This window comes from Lissotriton helveticus, chromosome 4_1, assembly GCF_964261635.1.
Source record: "Lissotriton helveticus chromosome 4_1, aLisHel1.1, whole genome shotgun sequence".
Classification (NCBI taxonomy): Eukaryota; Metazoa; Chordata; class Amphibia; order Caudata; family Salamandridae; genus Lissotriton; species Lissotriton helveticus.
Window position 1 is genome coordinate 886,870,716 of NC_136063.1, and position 23,884 is coordinate 886,894,599.

Sequence of the window (23,884 nt, forward strand, 5' to 3'; positions counted from 1 at the left end):
AAAACAAAATGCAGCACGCAATCAAAAACAGGAGATCAGAGGCAAAAAGACAGGTGAATCCTCGCAAAAAGGTGCTAGGCCTAACAATGCTTAGCTGCAGTTGTACTCTATTTGAACTATCGCACAGCAAGAACACTGCGGGTGGGGGCAAAGCTCCATGGTTATGTGGCGTATGTATGGGAGTTTGAAATAGGAGACAGGATATGTGGCATGAAGTGAGACCTATAACCTCTCTAAAACACTGTAGAACTACAAGTATCTATCTGTTCAGAGTTCCCTATCTTGAAAAAGCAAAAAACATCATATTTGAATTATGAGAGATAACTGAAAAATGATTGGAAATCAAAATATTAAAATGCAACTGAGTGCATGGCCCTTGCGAGCAAGAAATTGTTACCAAGTGCCTATGGTCCTGATTTAGATCTTGGCGGATGGGTTACTCCATCACAATAGTGATAGATATATTCCGTCTGCCGAAATATAAATCCCATTACATCCTTCGGAATTTATATTTTACATGGGACAATTTGGGCGTACAGGATATCCGTCTACGTTGTGACAGAGTATTGCGCCCACCAAGATCTAAATCAGGCTCTATATCTGAAATGATCCTTTCCTTTTCACGTTTAATACTATGCACCAGGGAAAATTGCTAGGAAAAATACCATGGAATGATCTACAAATTATGCAGCTCTATGGTTAAGCGCTGTCATTAAACAAAAGCCCTTTCACCAGCCTAGACGTGATGTAAAAGCATAAAAGGCATGACTCACCCACAATAAGGGCACTGATCTCTAGAGTTAAAACAGTAACAATTAAAATTGGTAAAGAAATCAAGTGGTACCTAAGTGATGACGATCACTCACTCACTCAAACTAATGCAAAATGACCCTACCAAATTCTTCATTTAAAACTCACAAGCAACAATTTACTAATATTCCGATTTGAACTGAGCAATTTTGATTATTCACTTTCCATAAGCTGGATTCAGAGAATGTCTTCACTCGACTAGTAGGCAAACAATCTTTGGACTAGGCCTCACCTCTGGATGATGCCTGCACTTTTCCAAAGCTTCTCCATATATCTTACTTGGACTTGATGAAGAGAAAAGCTCTTGAAAAATCACATAAAACAAACCACCTGCAACATGGAAAAACATATTTTACAATTAGGAGGCGAAATCACCATAAAAATCAACTATTGTCATAAAAATATGTTTTCCAATAACCTGTCACGCCGAGTCCGATGATCACCACAATCAAATATGTGAAATCTCGTCCTGCTTCTTTAACTGTTGAAAAGAAGAGAACAGTGCTTATTAAATAATTAATATAAGCACATATAAGTATTATTACTAAAGGTTCACGCAAAGCAGGACAGGAAGTAAAGTTGAAGAGTTGTGTTGCGTGAATGGGAGAGGGTTGAACAGCCACATTTACTAATATATAGTGCTCTCAAGCGCTTTAAATGCGCTGGTGCACTGGAGACTGCCTAGTGTAAGCACAGTCATCCTTGCATCATGCTGCATGAGAGCCTGTGCTGAGGCAGGATGGCTTTTATGCATGGAGTGACAACTTCCTGCACAAAAGCAATCTTATGAGACAATTTTCTCTTTCTATACATGATCAGAATGCATTCCGCATAGAAAGAGGAAGCAACAAGGAGAAATACACGTATTTTTCCTTGTTAGGTCTCTCTGTGGTAGGCGCACCATATTGGCGCTATTCCAGGTTTACTATCAATAGTAAATTTGGGATTACATCAAATTCCATGGGTAGATGCATAATGGAACGCATGAAATATATTCTGCGCGAACCTCATAAGCTTAAACGTATTAGACCATACCCTCCTAAGCATAACTCACATTGGGGGTATAACTCACCGTAGGAAATAACCTCACCAGAATAAACACATTATGCAAATAATCTTATACCCAAACACACTAGACAATAACCTCCTAAGCACAACTCACATTAGGGGCATCAATCACAGTAGAGAATAACTCAAACACTGTATGCAAAACCTCATAATCATAAAAGCACATTTAGAGGCAGAAATCAGGGTGCATAAATCACAATACATGAATCACATTTCCTAGCACCACATAAATCACATTAGGACTTGGGCGCCCTCGGCCCCCACTGGGGCTCTCGGAACATATTAGGCCCATTGGTGCAGTTGCCCGCTACGGCGGCGCAACTGAGGGACAAACGGGGCCCAGGCTCCCTGGGGCCCCGCTCTGGGGCTCTGAAAACAAAGTGGCCCCCAACGTTGGAGCGGCCCGAAACGGCGGGACTGCTCAGGCACTAAGACTGTGCCCGGTGCTTTACTTGACTCAAGCCCCACTCACCGGCTCTCGGAGGGATCTTCCTGTTTCCTTCTGGCAGGTGATGGGGCGGCTGGAACGGAGCAAGCACTGCTCCAATTTCGCAGGTGGCTGCGGGGCTCTCTCCGACTCACAAGAGCCCCGCTCGGGTGTGCGCCACATCTGGGACTTTCTCCTTGGGCGGCGCTGCGATTGGGCGGCCCTCGAAGCTGTAAATTGGCCCGACCCTAACCAGGCAACGGTGCATGTCTTCCGGGTCGCGCTTTTAGCGGCCCGGAGCGGATTTCTAAAGAGACACGGGCCGCAACGGTGACCTCGTTTCTCTTTCTCTTGGCGGCAAATGAGAGGTAGGCTCCCTCTTAATTTAAAATATAAAGCGGGGTGGGCACCCGCTCAACGTGGCAAAATGCAGGGTAGGCACCCGGAAAAAATGCAGCGTAAGCGGGGTGGGCACCCGCAATTCAGGCATCACGGGGGAATCCCTCACACCGGGATTCCCTCTTCAAGGGCTGCAGCGCCTCGAAGCCCACGCTCCCCCCTCAATCTAGGGGCTAGTAAATTAAAGAAAAAGCGCTCACAGGGCGCTAAAAGCCAGAATCCAGCCTTTCAGTCCTTATGGCTCTGGGAAATAGAGATAAAAGCGCTCCCAGGGCGCAAGAGATTTCCAGGGGCCAGGGGAATCCCTGGGCCCAGGGAGGCCAGCACACAGGGCTCTCCAGCGCAGGGAGGCAAGCCCTATGGCGGTTCCTCCTGGATCCCAGCAGCAGCAAGCCCCCAGCACGTCAGGAACAGCACCAGAACTGAGATCATTTTCATAGGGTCACAGCGCCTATATTTATACAAAAAACAGAGTATTGTCCCCCAGCAACCAGAACTTAATAATAAAGTTCAATTATATCATCAGTCCAAATAAGCATCCAGATATGGTGGTTCACATTAATTCCTTTATTTTCTTGTTTTCTTTTCTTCGTCACAAGCGAAGAAATTTGAAGCAATGTCTTTACTCATTACTAGCGGCGACGATGGCGGCGGGAGTACTCTCCTTAACCTGAATTTATATGACCTTATACTGTTGGACCAGAGATTCCTAGTCTCCTTTTAAGAATTTCGAACTTACAATTTGTAGAATTTTTATTGCTGCAAATGGAAGGAATATTTTCCAATTTTTAGACCCATATTATATGGGACCACACACAGGTATTACCTGGAATGTGGTGACTATATTTCCAAAGAATACGTTTATGCCCTGATGAAGTGGGTGATTTTCCCCGAGACGAAACACGTGTCGGCTGTTTGGCTACATTTCATGATGTCAATGACACAGGATTTCTTTTGAGAGACATTGCTTCAAATTTCTTCACTTGTGACAAGGAAAAGAAAACAAGAAAATAAAGGAATTATTAATGTGAACCACCATATCTGGATGCTCATCTGGACTGATGATATAATTGAACTTTATTATTAGGTTCTGGTTGCTCGGGGACAATACTCTGTTTTCTGTTTGTCCTCAGTGGTTTAGGAGTTTTTTCTGGCACGTGGGTGGCCGTTGCCTTTTTGTTCCCTGGAGCATTCACTCTTGAAATTTGGCTATACTACTACTTTATATTGGTTTACACAGGGTTTAACCTAGCCACGCTTCGCAGTTTGCCTATATTTATACCACCTAATAGGGGGAACCACATGCAACTGGTTCAGGGGGGATTTGGAGCACTATGTTTTGCAAGCTACTCTTCCCCTTTGTCAGGTGGGGGCTGGGTGATCAGACGCACCACAGGGTGCGGAGCCAGCATTGTGCAGGCTGGGCACATACCTATTCAGGGTTAGGGGATTACTCCTCCCACTACTCCCAGCCCAGATGTCTCATTCAGCCTAGCGCGGACTCACCCTGCCCCTCCTGGAGCCACACACACCTCCCAGGCCCTGTCACTCACAAGCCAGACATGCAATTCACATCAGGCAGGCAGACACATAGCACAAAGCAATCCCAACTTCTAAAAGTAGCATTTCTCCAACAGTCATAATAAATCTGCGCACACTATTGAGCAGCATTTATTCTCACAATTTCATACATAGCAAATGTGACCACGCTGCTCCTCCCATTCAAAGAATTAACACGGACACACACTGATCAGGAAATCCCCAATGCATTCCTATGGGAGGGCAGGTCAACCTTACCAAATGCAGACAGAAAGCACACACACTTTACACTGGACCACAGTGCTAAAGTGCCCAGAGGGCCAAACCACCAACACCATGTCAGAGCTAAGGCAAAACGTTTAGGGGTGAACCTGCCAAAAAGGGCCAAGTCCAACACCCACTAGTAGCATTTGATTTACAGGCCCAGGCATACTCAGTGCACTTTACTAGGGACTTACCAGTAAATCAAATATGCCAATCATAATAACAATTTACCCAGGGAGCATTTGCACTTTGACACTGATCAGCAGCGGCAAAGTGCCCAAAGCATCTAAGCCAGCAAAAACGAAATCCAGCACAGCATCAAAATTACAGGAGGTAGAGGCAAAAAGTCAGGGGAAACCATGCCAAAGATGCCAAGTCTAAAAACTACTATTTGGTGTATACTAGAAAGCATTCCCGATCCAACAATAACAAAGTAACAAATTTAGCTCGGTTTCAACTCATTATTTCAAAAGGCATTATTTAATTGTCTCTTTGAGATGTAAATTCCAAGATCTCAGTTTGTGCTATTAGAGAGATACACATTTGGTTGTTGCTTTTGGTTGAACGGATTTAGGCTACATCAGGTTTTAAAAGATTGGCCAGTGGAACTAGTGTGGCAATTGGTGACGGAATAATAGATGGCCCAGTGGTATCCATGTGATTTGTCCTTATGGTCCTCTGTGACGTTCTTCCGATTTTAGCTAGAAAATAGAAAAATTAACTCCAAATAATTCACTTATCCACAGTTTTTAAGATTCATTAAACATAAAATGTCTGGGTTCAAAGAGCTAGGTTGCTTGCCTTGTCAAGCAATTTACAAACAAAACTCAGAAAGTGCAAACAGGCAGAAGTAAGGGAAAACATTAGCACTGAAGTGTCAGTGATCGCATGGCACATATACAATCCTGTTCCTGCATAATTAATGTAAGGTACCTAGTGGTTACGGCACAAACAGCCATTTCCCGTAAACATGTTGCTTGAACCCGTAAAGTTGATTGAAGACAAAGTACACGTGATTTGGTGTGAGAGTGGATTTTAAGAAAGGTGAAAGTCACGTTTGTATCATGATTATATGAAAATATATGCAATTGCCTAATGATTCGGATTCTACGTTTAGAATTCTTTTACATGGCAAGTACTTTAAACTCTTAAGTGTGATTAAGTGTGGGGTCTCGTCCTCAGCTCTGCGTTATCAGTGATGAAGGCGTAATCTCAACATCCCAGGACAGTAACTTGCAAAATGTTTTGATGAAGCAGTTTCCAACACTGCCGAGGGCCCTCTCCTAGCACAACGAGGACGTTGGTATCCCTCTGCTTCAGGACCACACCGAATAAAGCACACGAAAAAAAAAACAGTAGGGCAGCATAATGATTGGGCAAATTAATGGGCAAAATTGGCTGAAGGGTGTGAAAAACATCTCTTGCACCTAGGAGCTTTCTCTTTACTATGGAGAAAGAGGAGGTGGAATTTCCTGACCTGCATTCCAGGAGTTCTGAGGTGGGTTAAAAAGATCACTGGCATGCTACTTCTCTCTTCTCAGAAAACGGTGATCCAAGCCCTGATCCTATCTAGAGTTGAATATGGGAACATCATATACTTGGGTACCAAGAAGGCTGTAGTCAGGCGCTAGCAAATAGTACAAAAAGAAGCAGCCAGGCTACATTTTCATCTTCCGAAATATGCCTTGGGTCTCATTTGCTCTGCAAACCTCACTGTCTGCTCATAGACAAGTGCATTCAGTTTAAAGCCCTGTTGCTATGAGCACACAGGGCAAGATCGGGTTTTGCCACGCGGGTCATTCAGGATCTGGTGTCACCTTAGCAGCCCACACCCATACTCAAGTCCTCCTCCCAGTTCTTGTGCAAAGTGTTGGGGGGCGGGGGGCCACTCTTTTTCGTATCTCGGTCCGAAGCTTATGGCATTTCTCAATGGTTTGAAGACCTAGCTGTTTTAGTTTAGGAGCCTCTCTCTGCTTGAGTCTAGCTCCGGGAAACCCTCTGGGGTAGCTGTGTAAAATTCACAGGGCATTCCAATGCTGAAACTATGGCTTCCACTCCTTGTATGTACATTTCTTTTAGAATCAGAGCCTTATTAAAATCTAAAGCCTGGTCGCTAATGTCAGACCTCTGATCTAATGAGAATGATGATGCCATAATTTGTCACCTCACTGGATGTCATAAAAAGGAGAAAGGTTTTTTTTTTATTTTTTTTTGGAGAATTAGTAATCTTGAAGCACCTCATGCCTTGTACAAGTAGATATTTTGTGAACATTTTCAACATTAAAGCCTTGCGGTGCACACACTACAAAGATAATAATTACAGCACAATAAACTAGTTCAAGTTAGGACACTCAACAAATATGCAGGTTAAACAAGTTGAAATAACGTCCATATTATAAAGCTGAAGTTATAAAAACACAACAAAGATGATAATTATAAATTATCGAGGAATTTTAGAGACAATAATCAATTCCTAAAGCTTACATGGCCTTTTGTTAAAGACAGAGAAAAATGATTAAGGACACCTCTCAGAGCAAAAAATTATAAACGGCGCTAAAAGAAATCAGAGGGAAATAAAACTACATTTCCAAGACATCCCACGGTGTACAGTGAACACACCATGAAGTAACACAACATCACAATAGATGAAGCAAAACAATGACATCAACCAGTATGGTGAATCATTATAAACATACATTGGAGGGCTCCTCTGACAAACAACTACATACCCATCAGGCCTTTCCTGGCACAATGTCATCTGTGGGAGTGAAAGAGAAAAACAGAGAAAGCGGAGGCACAGACAGGGTGTGTCTAATTTTCGTGAGAAGAAAGCACTCTACCACTGAAAGAGCCATTAGGATAACTTGATGGAATTTATGAACAAACAAAAAATGGGAAACCCCAGTTAGAGCATAACATCCCAACAGCCCTGTTGACTGAGTGTACTGCGCTAGGTACTACTTGACGAGTTGAAATTATTTTTTTTAAATACGTTTCACTCAGAATGGTAAGTGAATACACAAGCAAATATAAGAGAAGGTGGGTAATAGTTAAGAGCTAATAAAGTGAAACCATTTTACGGTTCGAACAAACAAAATGTTCAGTTACAAACGTTAACAAGCATTTGCAGTTCAATAGGTCTTGCATTTGTAAGAGTTAGAGCTATTGGCATAGTAAATGACAATGCCTTTAACCTATGTGTTTTGGTTTCGAGTGTAGTGGGTGTATGTCGTGTGAAGTGGAATTATGTGGGTTGTATTGGAATTGTGTGGTGTGGAATTTATTTGTGAAGTGGAATTATGTGGGATGATGAATAGATAGGCGCGAGAGATGCATAGAATAGCAGAAAGGAAGATAGAGAGGGATAGGTTGTTTGTGCAGGAGGTGGTGAATGAACTCCGGACAGAGAAGCAGAAAGTGAGTGAGAATATGAGAAAGAAGGTGAGAGCAGGCTACAGACTTATAAAGAGGGAGCACCTGTGTATTCAGAAGACACGCTAAGAAGAGGAGGATAGCATGGGTTTGAGGGTTGGAAACTTTAAAAAGGTACAGAAAAGAAACTGTGCTTGAAGACCAGAAGTCGACCATATGAGAGAGTGTTATTGTTTGTTGTGCAATTATGGGGTGTGCCGTGGATGTATGTAGTGGAATTATGTGGCATGGTGTGCAGTGGAATTAGGTGGATAGTAAATATGTGATTTTGAGTGTAGTTGAATTATATGGAGTGGGATCTCGTTTTATGGAGTGTAAATGTGAGAAATTGTATTTTGTGTTGTGTAGTGCTAGGTTGTGGAATTTAATTATATGGTGTTTTGTTGAATTATGTGGTATGATGTGACATTTTGTAGTGTGAATGTGATGTATGGGGTGTGTTGGGTAAATGTGATGTTTAGTTGCATTACGTTATTTTTCGCCGAACTATGTGTTGTGGAATGGAAATGTGTGGAGTGGAATTGTGTTGCCTGGGACTGTGTGCGTTCAGTGAAATTATGCTGACTGGAATTATGTGGGATGATGTGGAGTGTATTTATTTGGATTGTTACTATGTGGCAGTTCCAAGTGTCCTAGAGTGGTGTGGGAGAAGAAGAGTATCAGACCGAGTTTGTTGGAGTACTGTGTCGTAGGGAGGAGTAGAATGCCACAGAGATTAGCATAGTGTTCAGTGGCAGAGAGTGTTGTAAAGTACAGTGTCGTTGGGTGGAGTGGGTTGGAGTGGAATGAGGTAGTGGGTGGACTGGAGGCAGACTCTAAGTTCTGATACTGTTTTGTTACATATGAAGCATGCATTTAAAAAAGTACATTTACTGTTCTATAGCTGAACTTATAGTAATACTCCACTAACACAATAGTAAGAAGGCTTAGTTGTTTCAAAACTTGCTAATTATAGAAAGATATTGCCTGCTGAGAAGAGCTGCAGGTGTCCCACTGAAAGTACATTGATCCAAATGAGAAGTGTAGATTCAGCCCATTACATACAGGATAGCCATGCTGACAAGTGCTCTTACAGATATATTTAAAACACAACACTGTGAAAAAATTCCCATTATCCCAAGTTAAATATGACTGCCTAGCTAAGAAGTGGAACTACTGCCCATTAGGCCACTAGCTAGTTCTGTCTGATTTAAAGTGTGGCAACACTGCTTCAGTGTGCCCTACTTTCTTTGTTGAGTTATTTAGAACGATTTCAAAATATCACCGAATAGATATAAACTGAAAAGAGGGCATCCTGTTAGTCAAATGTATTTAAATCTGCGAACCAAAACCAAATTTCGGCGTAAAGTTGCTACTGTTAACAATAGTAGCATTGTTTTTGTAATGTCGTTTTCTGGTAAAAAGAGACCAGATCCTAATATTTTCAAAAAACAAATGTCCTACATATCAACCAAATACAATAGGACATTGCAATCGAATAAGAATCATTGTCAGCAGAGGGCTTCAAACCCATGTCTCCGTAGAGACTAAGGGCCAGATGTAGGTAGGGTTTTACCGGTCGGTAACGGCCGAATTCGGCCGTTACCGACCGGTAAAAGGATTTTGAGATGTAGGGGGCAGAATCGGTAAATTTACCGATCGGTAATTTTACCGAATCTGTAAATATACCGGTCGGTAAATTTACCGACCGGTATTTTAACAGATTCGGTAAAATTGATATGTAGGTGGGACTCTTATGAGTCCCACAAGGCCTAAGAAATCGGTATTTTACCATCAAATTCAATTTGATGGTGAAATACCGATTCAGGTGTGCATGCACATGTGTGCATGCACACCTGTGCCATATGACAGGCAGACCTGCCCTTAGGGCAGGTCTGCCTGCCATATGGCCCCCGACCCTTTTTTGGGGGTGCTAGAGGGTGTCAAAGTGACACCCCCTGCACCCTTGTCAAAATCGGTATTTACCGATTCGGTAAATACCGACCGGTAATGCCCCATTCATTCCTATGGGCTTCAAAGCCCATAGGAATGAATGGAGCATTACCGGTCGGTATTTACCGATTCGGTAAATACCGATTTTTACCGATTCGGTAAAATACACATCTGGATGGACCTACATGTCCACCCTTCATATTTACCGATTCTTAATTACCGAATCGGTAAAATTCGGTAATTAAGAATCGGTAAATATTTTTTACCTACATCTGGGCCTAGAGCCTTACCCTGGGGTTAGGCCACTTGGCCACTGTCCTTTCCATCAGACAAATCTGTAATGCTAAAATATAGATGCAAAAGGGAGGAACTTATGTGCCTGGCATTGGATGACGTTGAAACATGGCATGCAAATATGCATTTTATAATGGCGTCTGCCTCTTACCTTCTGCAGGAATACTTCCAGAACGGTCCTATATCTAACAACCTTTCACATTGTATTTTATGTAGGTGATTTACGACGCAAAGGGGCAGATACAATCTGATTTTTTGTGTCGAAGCAGTATCAATGTGCGGGAGGAGGTGGGGAGAGGTAAAGGGGAGATGAGATGATTTATGGCAAACATACATGAAGCGCGGCAGCCGGAGCCTCGGTAAAGAAAGAAAACTGCAAAAGTGAGCAATTAAAAAGGAAACAGCAACAAAGTTTAATTAAAAACACTATGTCTCTAATGCTTCCCTACCACAGCTGCACGTCTCCTCACCTCTCAAGCTGTCCACTGCCCACCAGCCCTGTGCATTGCTCTTCGTTTCCTCGATTTCAATGGCGAAGGCCTATGGAACTGTCCTGGGAGGGGGCACGCCAGTGAACAGAGGACTGCTCGGAAAGATAGTGCCTTCTATGAGCCCGGGTCTGTTACAAGCTGATCTACAGGAGCAATGCTGGCTCCGTGTGTGGCCCTTTCAAAAGTGTGCCCTTGTAGAGGTGTAGCCTGAACAAACAAGTTAGTGTCTGATCAAGTGTGGCATAACCTACAAAGTTCAAGTTCAAGTTCAAGTTCAGAAATTTGTATAGCGCACTACTCACCCAGAGGGTCTCAAGGCGCTTGTGGGAGGGGGGGTAATTTACTTATTGAATATCCAAGTTTTTAGTTGCTTTCTGAAGGAGAGGTGGTTCTGTACAAGGCGGAGGTGGGTGAGGAGAGAATTCCAGGTTTTGGCCGCTAAGTAGGAGAAGGTTCTTCCTCCCATGGTGGATCTATGGATGCGCGGAATTGCGGCGAGGGCTTGATTGGTTGATCGTAGTTGGCGGGTGGGGGTGTAGAAGGACAGTCGCGTGTTGAGGCATTCGGGTCCTAGGTCGTAGAGGGCTTTGTGTGCGTGGGTGAGGAGACGGAACGTTATTCTCTTGTTGACGGGGAGCCAGTGGAGGTCTTTCAGGTGACCGGAAATGTAAGCTTGACGGGGGGATGTCCAGAATGAGTCTAGCTGAGGCGTTTTGGATGCGTTGGAGTTTTTCTGTAGTTTGGTTGTGGTTCCGGCGTAAAGGGTGTTTCCGTAATCCAGTCGGCTTGTGACCAGTGCGTGGGTGACCGTCTTTCTTGTTTCGGTGGGGATCCAGCGGAAGATTTTTTGAGCATGCGTAGGATGTTGAAGCATGAGGATGAGACGGCGTTGACTTGTTTGGTCATCGAGAGGGAGGAGTCCAGGATGAAGCCCAGGTTACGTGCATGGTCCGTAGGTGTGGGTGCGGTTCCCAGGGCCGGTGGCCACCATGAGTCGTCCCAGGCGAAGGGGGATGATCCTAAGATGAGGACTTCCGTTTTGTCCGAGTTCAGTTTTAGACGGCTGTTCTTCATCCATTCGGCTACTTCTTTCATTCCTTCGTGTAAGTTGGTTTTGGCGGTGTTTGGGTCTTTGGTGAGGGAGAGGATCAGCTGGGTGTCGTCTGCGTAGGAGATGATGTTGAGGTTGTGTTGGCGTGCGATGGATGCGAGGGGACTCATGTATACGTTGAAGAGAGTGGGACTGAGTGATGATCCTTGTGGTACGCCGCAGATGACTTCGGTGGCCTCTGATCTGAAAGGGGGGAGGCGGACTCTCTGGGTTCTTCTGGCGAGGAACGAGATGATCAAGTCCAATGCTTTTCCTTGTATTCCGACGTTGCGGAGGCGTTGTATGAGGGTGCTATGACAGACTGTGTCGAAGGCAGCGGAGAGGTCTAGTAGGATGAGGGCAGCTTTTTCTCCGTTGTCCAGTAGAGTTCGAATGTCGTCTGTTGCTGCGATGAGGGCGGTTTCGGTGCTGTGTTTGGCTCGGAAGCTGGCCTGTGAGGGGTCAAAGGATTTGTTGGATTCGAGGAAGGCGGCGAGCTGACTGTTGAAGGCTTTCTCAATAACTTTGGCAGGGAATGGGTGGAGCGATATGGGGTGGTAGTTCTTAAGTTCAGTGGGGTCTGCTGTGGGTTTCTTCAGAAGGGCGCTGAGTTCGGCATGTTTCCAGCTTTCCGGGAAGGTAGCGGAGTTGAGGGAGCAGTTGATGACGTCTCGGAGATGGGGTGCGATAATGGAGTCTGCTTTGTTGAAGATGTGGTGGGGACATGGGTCGGTTGGCGATCCTGAGTGGATGGAGTTCATCAGGCGGATGGTGTCTTCAGTGGTGATTGGGTTCCAGGCGCAAAGGTTGATAGAGGGGGGTTTTGGTTCGGAGGTGGGTGGAGTGGACTGATCTCCGGACTGGTGTTCAAAGCTGTTATGTATGTCGGCGATTTTGTTGTAGAAGAAAGAGGCTAGGGAGTCGCAGAGGTCGTTGGTGCCGGCGGTGGGGTTGGTAAATTCTTTGACGATGTTGAATAGTTCCTTGCTGTTGTGGGCGTTGTTGTCAAGTCAATCCTTGAATGCTGATTTCTTGGCAGATCGGATCAGTTGGTGGTGTTTGCGGGTGGCGTTCTTGAAGGTGGTCAGGTTGTCAGTGGTTGGGTTTTTTCTCCAGGCTTTCTCGAGGGTGCGACATAACTTCTTGGATTTCTTAAGGTTATCGTTGAACCAGGGTTTTTTTTGTTAACTTGCTTGATTTGATGGTTTTTCAGGGGGGCTAGTTCGTCGGCGCTGTGGGTGATCCATTGTGTGAGGTTGGTGGCTGCTTGGTTTGGGTCCGATGATTTGGCAGGAGGGTTTTGGTGAAGCGATGTGAAGAGCTGGTCGGTAGTAATTTTGTTCCAGTTTCTTCGGGGAATAGGTTGTGGGGGGTTGTGGGTCGTGGTCTTTTTGTAGTTGAAGTGAACGCAGCTGTGGTCCGTCCAGTGGAGAGCTGTGGTGTGATTGAAGGAGATGTGCTTGCTGGAGGTGAAGATTGGGTCGAGCGTGTGTCCGGCATAGTGGGTGGGGGTGTTGACAAGTTGTTCGAGTCCGAGGTTGGCCAGGTTGTCCAAAAGGGTGGTGGTGTTGCAGTCGTTTTTCTTTTCCAGGTGGTAGTTGAGGTCTCCCAGTAGAATGTAGTCCTCGGAGGGAAGGGCGTGTGGGCTGATGAAGTCAGTGATGTCATCACTGAATTGTGTGCGGGGTCCTGGTGGTCTGTAGATGAGGGTGCCTCAGAGTGTGGTCTTGGGGTCGGTGTGGATCTAGAAGTGAAGGTGTTCGGCGGTAGTGAGGTAGTCGTCGGAACTGGACGTGATGCGGATGGTGTTCTTATGAACGATGGCGATGCCTCCTCCTGTTTGGTTGGTGCGGTCCTTGCGGATGATCTTGTAGCCGTCCGGGATGGCTGTGGCGATGTCGGGTGCTGATGAGGCGTTCATCCAGGTTTCTGTAAGGAAGGCGACATCCGGCGATGTAGTGTCGAGTAGGTTCCAGAGTTCAATGGCGTGTCTGTGGACCGAGCGGGTGTTGAGCAGGATGCACTTTAGGTGGTTAGTGACGGAGCTCTGTTTGGAGTCTTTGGATTTGGTGTGGGTCCTGATGCAGTCGAGCTTGCGGGAGTGGCAGGTGAAGGGTCCATGGGTGTGTCCTGGGGCGGCTTGGTAGCAGTTTGGTGGGCGGCCGGGGTTAAGGGCTGAGAGGGTTGCGGCGTCGTATGTTATGCGGGCGGGGTGGATTTTGCGGGGGCCAGGGGGTCTGGCGCTGGGACTTTGGGATTAACAAACCAGGTTCGAGTCTTGGCGTTGGTTATCGTATGTACAAACAAAATACTGAATGGAACAACGCAGATGGGAAGAAATAAGACAATACAATTGCAATGGGTGCATAAGCTGAACGAAATAACAGAAGCACAAAACAATTACAAAAGAGTTCCCCCAAACAACAGATAAGCAATCACAGTGTAAGGAATTTGTACTTGGCCAGTGCTCCTCTGGGGAAATAACGAAGTGAGGTATCGCTGCCTTAACCAGTTACGAGGCACCAAAGAAGAGTGACACTGGACTGAACCAATGGTGAGCAGCAGAAGGGAAAAAAGTGATATTATTGATGACGGCAGGTCTTGCAGACAGCGCATGCGGGCTGAAGGCTTGACCTAAAAACTGCATGATTTATAAAACCTAGTACTAACAAACTTTTGATAATTTTACAAGGAGTGAATAGACCTTGAAAGGGGGTTTTATCTTTACATTACTCCTAAACCATTAGGATCACTAGAGTTGGGTTTAGGTGGGAAGGGGTTAAAAGGCATCATACGTTCCCGACAAGTCCACAACCTAAATTGTTTAACAAAGGCCAAAACTTGTTGGCCATTAGTTAAAGAGGCACAGCATCCTAATGTCCACTGCCATCTATTTAATCTTGTGGTAGAAGGACTTCCTAACCTATGTGCAAACAATTTTAACAGTCATCATACACCTAGGGGTAAAGGAACACTCACAGCTTAAAGATTATCGTTAGGATGAAGAGCTTCACACTAGAATATCTGAGCAAGAAGAGCATGTAGACAGCTCACCTAGCAACAGTAGTTACTACGAGCAGCAACCCTGAAGGTGAAGCATGTTCCGAAGTGTGGTCAGGAGTCAGCATCCTATATTAATTGATTCAAACACCTATGCCCTATGTGATGCCCTAGGCTAAGTACACAAGGCACAAACTACCATGTGATATAAACTATCAAGCAAGTGAGAAAGAAACAAATACACTTTAGAAGATATTTCAGGATTTACATATTTCGTATTCTATTTACCTCGTGTACAACCATAAGTGCTTGGTCCACACAATGCTATGTGGATAGGTGATAGGCAGTAATACAAAAACTTTGTTACAAACAGGCTGCAGACTTCTTACCAAAAGGCTCTTAGACAGCTAGTATACATAAGCAATGTGTGCAGTATAGACTGTAGTCATTTCAAAAATCTGAGAAGAGAGTATTTCTCAAGAAGGCGGAGTTTGGAAATGAAGAATATACGAAAAACATTGGAGAAATGTGCAAGAGGGGACCACAAGGTAACCCAGAAAGGGAGACTTAAGAGCCATATCAACCAACCTACAACAGGTGGTACATTTTGACAAAAAGACATTGGTACTATAACATTGGATGTGGAAAAGGCCATTCAGTTGATGTTTTAAAGGAATCTAGGTATTGGCATCAGAAGAAGGCAAGTTACATACATGTATTGAGAACTCAATGGCCCACAACAGAGAAATGGAAATCATACTGAAGGAATGCATCTCTTTTACCACAAGTGTTGAGATGCCCGATATAGTCTCAATCAACACATTTCCTCATTAGTTAGCATGGCCTCCAAACATAAATTAATTTCAAAGTTCAGCAGACATGGAAAACGTAACATGCATACGTTAGCCCTTTATGAACTTTACTTTAAATGACTCCAGCTTTGTTTGGAGAACAATGACAACATGACAGTGGAGAAAGTGTTAAACAAAATCGATCCATTTACCTCAGAAGAAATGCTGGTTCATGTCACAAACCAATGCAAAAATGTCCTTGTATTGAAAGTGCCTAAAAAACGTTAGTCAAAGCCTAATAGTCTAGTCAATGGAGATGTTCAAGTGGCATTAGACAAGTCAGTCAAAATAACAGGGCCTCTTACAGAGGACGTATTAATTAACAACCACATCACACAACAGGACATCGTTTAATGTGGACTGGGGAGGTTCACAAGGCCAGACCCGACTGTACACGAATCGAGCAAATAAAGGAATCAGGACTAGACAAATGCTATCATTATGTTTACAACTCTAAAGGGGCATCCCTAGAATGACCATACGGAAAATATTTTGCCTCTGCTATACACATTCTCAGGCCAAAAATGCTGAAAATTTACTCAGCATCTGTACAAGTTTAGCTAACTTCTCAGGAAGGTGCAACAACGCTGTGTGTATGCTCTAGTTCTCAAGTTATGTGGCTTGATTTGTCACTTTCTAAGGGAAGGATGCTGAAGAGTGACCTGCATATTAACATTCAAATATTTTAACCAGGCCATCTCATGTTATGCCCTTGGTTGGAGGTCTAGTAAAGGAATTGGCTTTGACTCGGACACTGCTTCAGAATGGCTTAATGTTCTTACATTTTCAGGAAACACATACTAATGTCTACATGTCACCAACTATTCTCATTCCAGATACATCCTCTCATCTTTCCCAGTGACCAATAGTAACATCCCAACATACTGTCCCACCTAACACCCCATGTGCACCCTGCTACCCCTGATGAATGTAATTTTGTAATGATTAGCCTCCACTCAACCCTCTTCTTGAAAATATGTTCCTTCTCCACACAATCAGCCTCTTCCTGTGCCTCCCATGGCCGAACATATGTTGTAACAAACCACCTTTTCTTTCTTCTCCCTTTAATGCAACCCCAATGCTGGTCGATCCTCTGGCTACCTCAGACATGAACCAAAGACACTGCTTTAATTCTGAATTAAAAGTACATATATTCAATTGAAAATAGCTCATTGAATGGTTTGTTTGGATTACCTACAAATGTTTCGGATTTAATTACTGAAAACGTCCAGTTTCACAAAGGAGTGCGGTTTGGGCACACTGTTACAGCTTTAGCAGTGTCTTTGGTTCGGTGAACAACCTTTACAACGAAACTTTTACAACGAACTACCATTACAACGAAAACATTTACAACGCAAACCATTACAACGCATAGCGCTGGGGGGCGCTCTAGGATAGGGAATAGGTTTAATATACTATCCAACACCTTCCCTACTATCCACGGGGACTGGAGTTGGAATAGTACTATCCAGCGCCCAAAAGCATTATGCGTTGTAATGGTATGCGTTGTAAAACTTACGATGTAAAGGTAGGCGTTGTAAAAGTATGCGTTGTAACGTCATACATCCCTTTGGTTCATGTTGAAGTTTAACTCCCCTAGGTCAGAGGGAGCAACCCGCCAGCACCCAAGCATTTACTAAGGATTCATTCAAGCTAAATTGACAAATAAAAATATACCCAGTGTGCTTGAAAATACCTCAGACATGAAACAGGGCTTACTTTCACAAAAGAACACCCACTTGCCTATAGCCCTGGTATGTGTCCCAACTACCGCCAGCAAATACTCTACCTTTGTCCTACAGTCTACTTTACATTTCCTACAGCACATTTTCAACTGGGAGAATGCATCCCACAAGCAACGTGACCATCTCTGTGATGTGGACTGGTACAAAGCTTTACTATACAGACAGTTATGGTATTTTCCCCATTTCTCTATGGCCATATGATTCTACTTATGATACATATGTACTCCCCCACCTATTCATATATTGATCATTTAGCAATGCTATGCAAGGAGAAGGCCATCTACAGGTAATTACTCTTTCCGGCAGAGTTTAATGCCTGTAGGCAAAGTTAAAGATACTAATTCACCTGTGTCAATAACTACCTGGGGCAGCCCTAGACTTGGATAATATTGTTAGTGGACGATAGCATTGAGTTTTCAGGTTTAATTTCGCACATTTGTTAGATGGTGGGTTTTTTCATACTACAATATAAGTGCAATGTTACAGGATGCAAAACACTTGCATTGCTCTCATTAAAAAATACCATACCATAACCTTACAGTGGGCTTAGAGGCCGCCCACTGCTAAACATTGGTTGGTTTTCCTGTCATTTTTTGCACTTGATTTTTACTGGATGGGTTTCCTACCTCTTATTGTCGTCCATTCCTTGGAGCTTAGCTTCTTTTCCATTCTTTTAAATGGAAGACCTGTACCGTCGACTGCTCACATTCAGAGAACTACTTTTGGCATCATCTTGGTGGGCGCACTTGTATCATGTTGCATGTGTGCATTAGGAACATGCATTTTTTCTCTTTTTTGGCAAATGCTACAACAAACCGAACTGCAAAGTCAATAGGTAGAAAAGGCGACACCAGTTTTCAACAATGCTTACTCTGTAAATAAAGTGATCTTTCTACAATTTTTGAAGGTCGTAACAAAGGAGCATTAAAAAAAAAAAAAAATTTTTAGCCACTGTAAGAAATTGTGTTGTTGGTTAAGGGGGGTGTGAGTCCTTCTCAGTAGAACCGGAGATTTGCAATTTAATAGATTTAAAAAGGGGTATCACATAAAAGCACAAAATGCCAATTTTGGTCATCTAGTCATGCTGGACCAGAGGAAAGTCAAAGGTTCAGGCCAACCACTATGGAGCATCAGCCGGATACAGGGGCCATGATAGTCCTGCTGACAAAGTTACCTTCTCAAAGTCTGGCGCAACAAGTCTAGTTTGCAGTGAAGGAGACTGCGAAGAGCATTGCAGATGATCATGACTGTAGCGTGAAAATCAGACCGGGACTCGAGGACGGTTGTCACTGTAGCGTGAAGAGCCTGTTGTGTGAAGTGGACGGTCGATCTGGAGTTTCGCATTGGCGGTCATCGCAGGCTGTTGAAACTGTGGCACGAAGTGTAGAGCTTATAATGCCGGTCACTGCTGGTGGTAGAGTGGTTAACCGGAGCATTGCATTTGCATGGGCAGCAAGATTTTTGGCCTGAACGGGCCCCTTCACAGTCTTGAAGAGCATAAAACATCAGGCTCTCTCATCTGCAGTCCAGGAGAAGCTCAGCAGAAACCAAACTGAGGGACCAGGACCTGGGAGGAACCTCTTGAGGGTCAGGAACTCACTCTAGCAGAGGACATGAGGGCTCACGCAGGTCCAGTGCAGCAGGGCAGAGGGCAGTTGCAGCGATGGCTATGGGGCTTGTAATGTCCCTATAGCTCTGAACAGAAGGTCAATCAACTGACCCTTAAATCACCGGAGGTAGTCTGGGACGAAGGGAGCAGGTCCAGTCTTCCTTCTCGAGCAGCACGGCAGTTCTCTGGGAACAAGGCAGTCCTTCTGTAATATTCACAGGTCCAGGAGTGTGAAGCATGGTCTGAGGGTCCAATATTTATAACTGGTGCCAACTTTGAAGTGGTAGAAATTTCTAGGCTTCTCACCATATCTGGTTCTTGTATTTCCTTCCTTCCCCTGCCACCGTGCCAAGATGTCAGGAGTCACAAAAGACTAGTGTGAAGTTCTTTGTATGTGCACTGAGGCTGCTCCTTTGAAGGGCAAGGGTGGTAGATGACAGCTCCGCCCCTCCCATATGGTCAGGATAGTCTATATGTCAACATCCCGTCTCCCTTTGTGATACTATCTGGGTGGAATACACAAAGGTCACATGCAAACGACACCTAGGCATGTGACCCATGGCACAGGCTGCATACATCAAATGGTTAGGACAGGAAAATGCCAACTTTCTAAAAGTATGAAACAATGAATGTGTGTGGGTACTGCACACAGTATACAATATTTATCAAAGATTAATCCGATATGAGTGCTATCTTTGATTGGTGCCTGCAAACACCTAATGAAACATGTATGTAGCCTGGCACCTGAATGGCTGCCAGGGCTCTTGGGTGCACTCTTGGATGAGTAAACTCTTAAATAGCTTTCAACATTTCATTTTTATTTTGATCAATTATTTATATGATGTGTTAACTCAGTATATTCACCGTAGTCAAACGATATCAACAATTTTATACATAAATCATAACAAATTCATGACATTCAGTTAATCAAACTAAATATACAATGTAAAATACATCAACCCAATGCATTTCGGGACCTTGCGGCCCCTTCGTCAGGGGTCTATCGGGAAAGAAAACATAAAGAGAAGAAATAGTAGAGAGAAAAAGAAAAAGAAAAGAGAAAAAGAAAACTCGTTACTCTTGACGTTTAAAAGTTTCTCAGTTACTTTTTTGAAAAAGGACAATATTATCATTTGGATGACTTAAGCTCTCATATGTTGAGATGCCGCTTCTTTATAGATTATTGCATGAATTATAGGTCATGCAAGTTCATTTACATATTTTTAGTAAAGTCACGCGTTTTAATTACACCGTCCTACCGTAATTGTATAGTTTTTGATGATAAACAGCTTTTCTGCAGGAAGATAAAAATAAATACAGGGTAGTTTGCTACACTATGAGTTGAATAAAAGTATGCGCAATACTATTTATCCTATTGAATAGTTACCTGCGAGCCTATGCATACAACATCGGCCTCGCTTCTGTGTTCAGGACAAACAAGCACTGTCTGTTGTTTAGAAAATAGTTATTTCACTTGGCAAAATGATTTTTTCTTACAATTGAATGGTACAGCCATGGGCTTTCCTGGAGCCTGCATTTACGCTAATGTCTTCATGGCGAAATTTGAGGAAGACCATATTTTGAAGCATCCAGAGTGGCAGACAGGCCTGGTCTACTACAAAAGATATATAGATGATATCTTTGTAATTTGGAACAAATCGCAGACAAAACTGATTGAGAACATTGAATTTTTAAATACGATTGATCCACGAATCCAGTTTACACACAGTATGAGCACTGAAGCGTTACCATTTCTAGACGTGCTGGTAGAAATCAAAGAGGGGTCTATACACACAAGCGTTTATAAAAAACCAACTGACAAGAATAATGCATTATTATACGGAAGCTTTCACCCTGCAAGCCTGATCAATAACCTACCAGTGTCGCAATTTATGCGCATAAAGAGAATCACGTCCAATCCAGATATTTGTGAAAAAACCATAGAGGAGCAAAAACAAAAGTATTTGGATAGAGGGTACCCAAAAAAACTCTTAGAAGCACATGTTGAAAAAATTAAAACTATCCCTAGACATGAACTACTTGAAAAGAAACCTAAGAAAACAAGCAAAAGGATGGTATTTGTGACTAAATACTCCACGGTATCTTGGGAGATCAAGAAAGTAATCAAGAAACGTTGGGAAATTTTGCAAGCAGAGAAAGACTTTGGTAATCTCTTCATCGAGCAACCCTTGTTTGCTTACAAAAGGGCCCAGAATCTCAAAGAAATGTTAAGCAGGACTATTAAATCCACAGAAGATAGTGAACCTGTAATTTTCAAAGGAACGACAAAATGTCACAATTGTAAAAACTGCAACAATGTAATACCAGGAAGTGTAATTCGACACCCTAGAACTGGTGAGCAAATACAATTAAAGCATAACACGTCCTGTAATTCGGAACATGTGATCTACACCATCAAGTGCCCATGCGGACTCCTTTATGTAGGAAAAACAGATAGGAAATTAAAAGTGAGGCTCACTGAGCACAAAAGTCGGATAAGACTTAAGAATACTACCTCGCCGTTGGCGCAACATTGGATTGAATACAGACACACAATTGCTCAATTAAGGTTTCAAGTAGTAGAGCAAGTTCCACAAAGGCTTGGTTTCGACAATGCAAGGATCCTTCTCCAGAGAGAAGCTTACTGGATGCGAAAATTACAGACACTTGTCCCGTTCGGACTTAATGATAAAATGGAGATGGTTTGCTTTTTGTAAAAAGACTAAAAATATGGCCAGTTCTGAAGCCCTGCGAATTCAGACCCGCGTTGAATTGAGTAGTAAAACACATACATATAATTTTTCAAATGAATAAATAACCAAACTCCACTTGATCGGTTACAATTATGCACAGAGCTCAAGTTTGTAAATAGGCAGGCATTTAATATAATTTATATGGAGTAGGTTGAGTATGTAATAGTTTATTAATTATCTATTTGAAACGCTCACAGCCAGAGTCAATTGTTGCACCAATGCGCCAATATTTGTTTCAATCTTTATCCTTTTCTTTACTTTTTGATTCATAACTAAGTAGCCCATAGCTCAAATATAATTGATTCACCTTACAAGAGATCTAAATAGAACTAAAACAGGTCCTAGACATTTCAAGATGGCCGCCGCGAAAAGATAGGAAGTCCGTTATCGATTTCCATGATGTGACCACCAATAGCATAGATGTAGGACAACTAGTTTGATTGAGCCACGAAGCCTTCGAGCACAGAACCCGAGAGACGAAGCTAATTGAGCACACCCCGGTAAGACGCGAGAGCGCTTATCTGCCAAAAATGCATAGCGTTTTGAAGCATTATTTTTGCTGAAAATCGCCACCTTTTGACACTCGGTTATTTTTGCAGGCTAAAAGTGTAAACCAACTCTGCGGGACCGAAGCCTCCCAGCCTAGGACCGCAGGTAAATGCTCACCGGAGCTTTTCCAATGAGGCGCGCAGGCAGTATTCATGCTGCGAGCGTGTGCAAATTGTAAACAGTGTTTTCTGTCACTGTGTAAAGTAGAAATAAAACGTCCCGTTCAACTTTTTTGCCAGGTTGTTGCAGGCCGGCTTACTAAAAGGATGCAATTATAGCTACCCGAAGAGGTAAGACTATGGTGCTATGTATAGATATGTTTAGAGGATAGTATTAGATGAACCAAGATTCTAATTGGTTTCTTTTTTTGACAGACAGTGCTTGTTTGTCCTGAACACAGAAGCGAGGCCGATGTTGTATGCATAGGCTCGCAGGTAACTATTCAATAGGATAAATAGTATTGCGCATACTTTTATTCAACTCATAGTGTAGCAAACTACCCTGTATTTATTTTTATCTTCCTGCAGAAAAGCTGTTTATCATCAAAAACTATACAATTACGGTAGGACGGTGTAATTAAAACGCGTGACTTTACTAAAAATATGTAAATTAACTTGCATGACCTATAATTCATGCAATAATCTATAAAGAAGCGGCATCTCAACATATGAGAGCTTAAGTCATCCAAATGATAATATTGTCCTTTTTCAAAAAAGTAACTGAGAAACTTTTAAACGTCAAGAGTAACGAGTTTTCTTTTTCTCTTTTCTTTTTCTCTCTACTATTTCTTCTCTTTATGTTTTCTTTCCCGATAGACCCCTGACGAAGGGGCCGCAAGGTCCCGAAATGCATTGGGTTGATGTATTTTACATTGTATATTTAGTTTGATTAACTGAATGTCATGAATTTGTTATGATTTATGTATAAAATTGTTGATATCGTTTGACTACGGTGAATATACTGAGTTAACACATCATATAAATAATTGATCAAAATAAAAATGAAATGTTGAAAGCTATTTAAGAGTTTACTCATCCAAGAGTGCACCCAAGAGCCCTGGCAGCCATTCAGGTGCCAGGCTACATACAACTTTCTAAAAGTGGCATTTTGAGAATAAAAAAATCAGACTATACCATTAAAAGGAGGGCAGGGGATTACATTACAATTCATTAGAGACCAAACAGGACATTTCTACTTGCACCGAAATAGGGCCAAAGAGCACAAAGTTCCAACTGTGGTTATCAGCAAAAGGAACAATTAATGGATAAAATGCCGAACATGGTCAAACATTAACCACCAGTACAGAGATCTGGGCCCAAGTTCATCAGTTTGTTTCCTCACTGTGCCATTCCAGTTTAGACCCAGCCATATGCAAATCAGTCTTTACCCTGCTCCCCATGGAAACAGTCCAGCCCAAACTGCCAGGCCAGGTCCTCCCTGGACCGGAAACAAGCATCTAGGGACAGGTTTCAGGGTACAACCCCTCATCAGCCCGGCTAGCTTGACTCCAATGGCATCGAGCATCAGGAGGGCAGACTCTTGTCTTGGTGGCAAATGGCTGGGGTATGCCTGCCAAGGCACTGAAGTTTCATATCTCAGGGGGTACCCACGCAGGGTGGCATCCCTGTGCG

General features: G+C 43.3%; 1 protein-coding gene across 1 annotated transcript in view; it reads right to left on the reverse strand.

Annotated features, from left to right (window-relative positions):
- TIMM21 (translocase of inner mitochondrial membrane 21) overlaps positions 1–23,884 on the reverse strand; it is a 150,711-nt gene that overhangs the window by 64,969 nt on the left and 61,858 nt on the right. Inside the window, exons 2-3 of the mRNA XM_078687515.1 lie at positions 1,229–1,291; positions 1,043–1,140 (exon numbers count right to left, since the gene is read on the reverse strand). Coding sequence (XP_078543641.1) covers positions 1,043–1,140; positions 1,229–1,291 — 161 coding nt within the window. The remainder of the gene's footprint in view (positions 1–1,042; positions 1,141–1,228; positions 1,292–23,884) is intronic.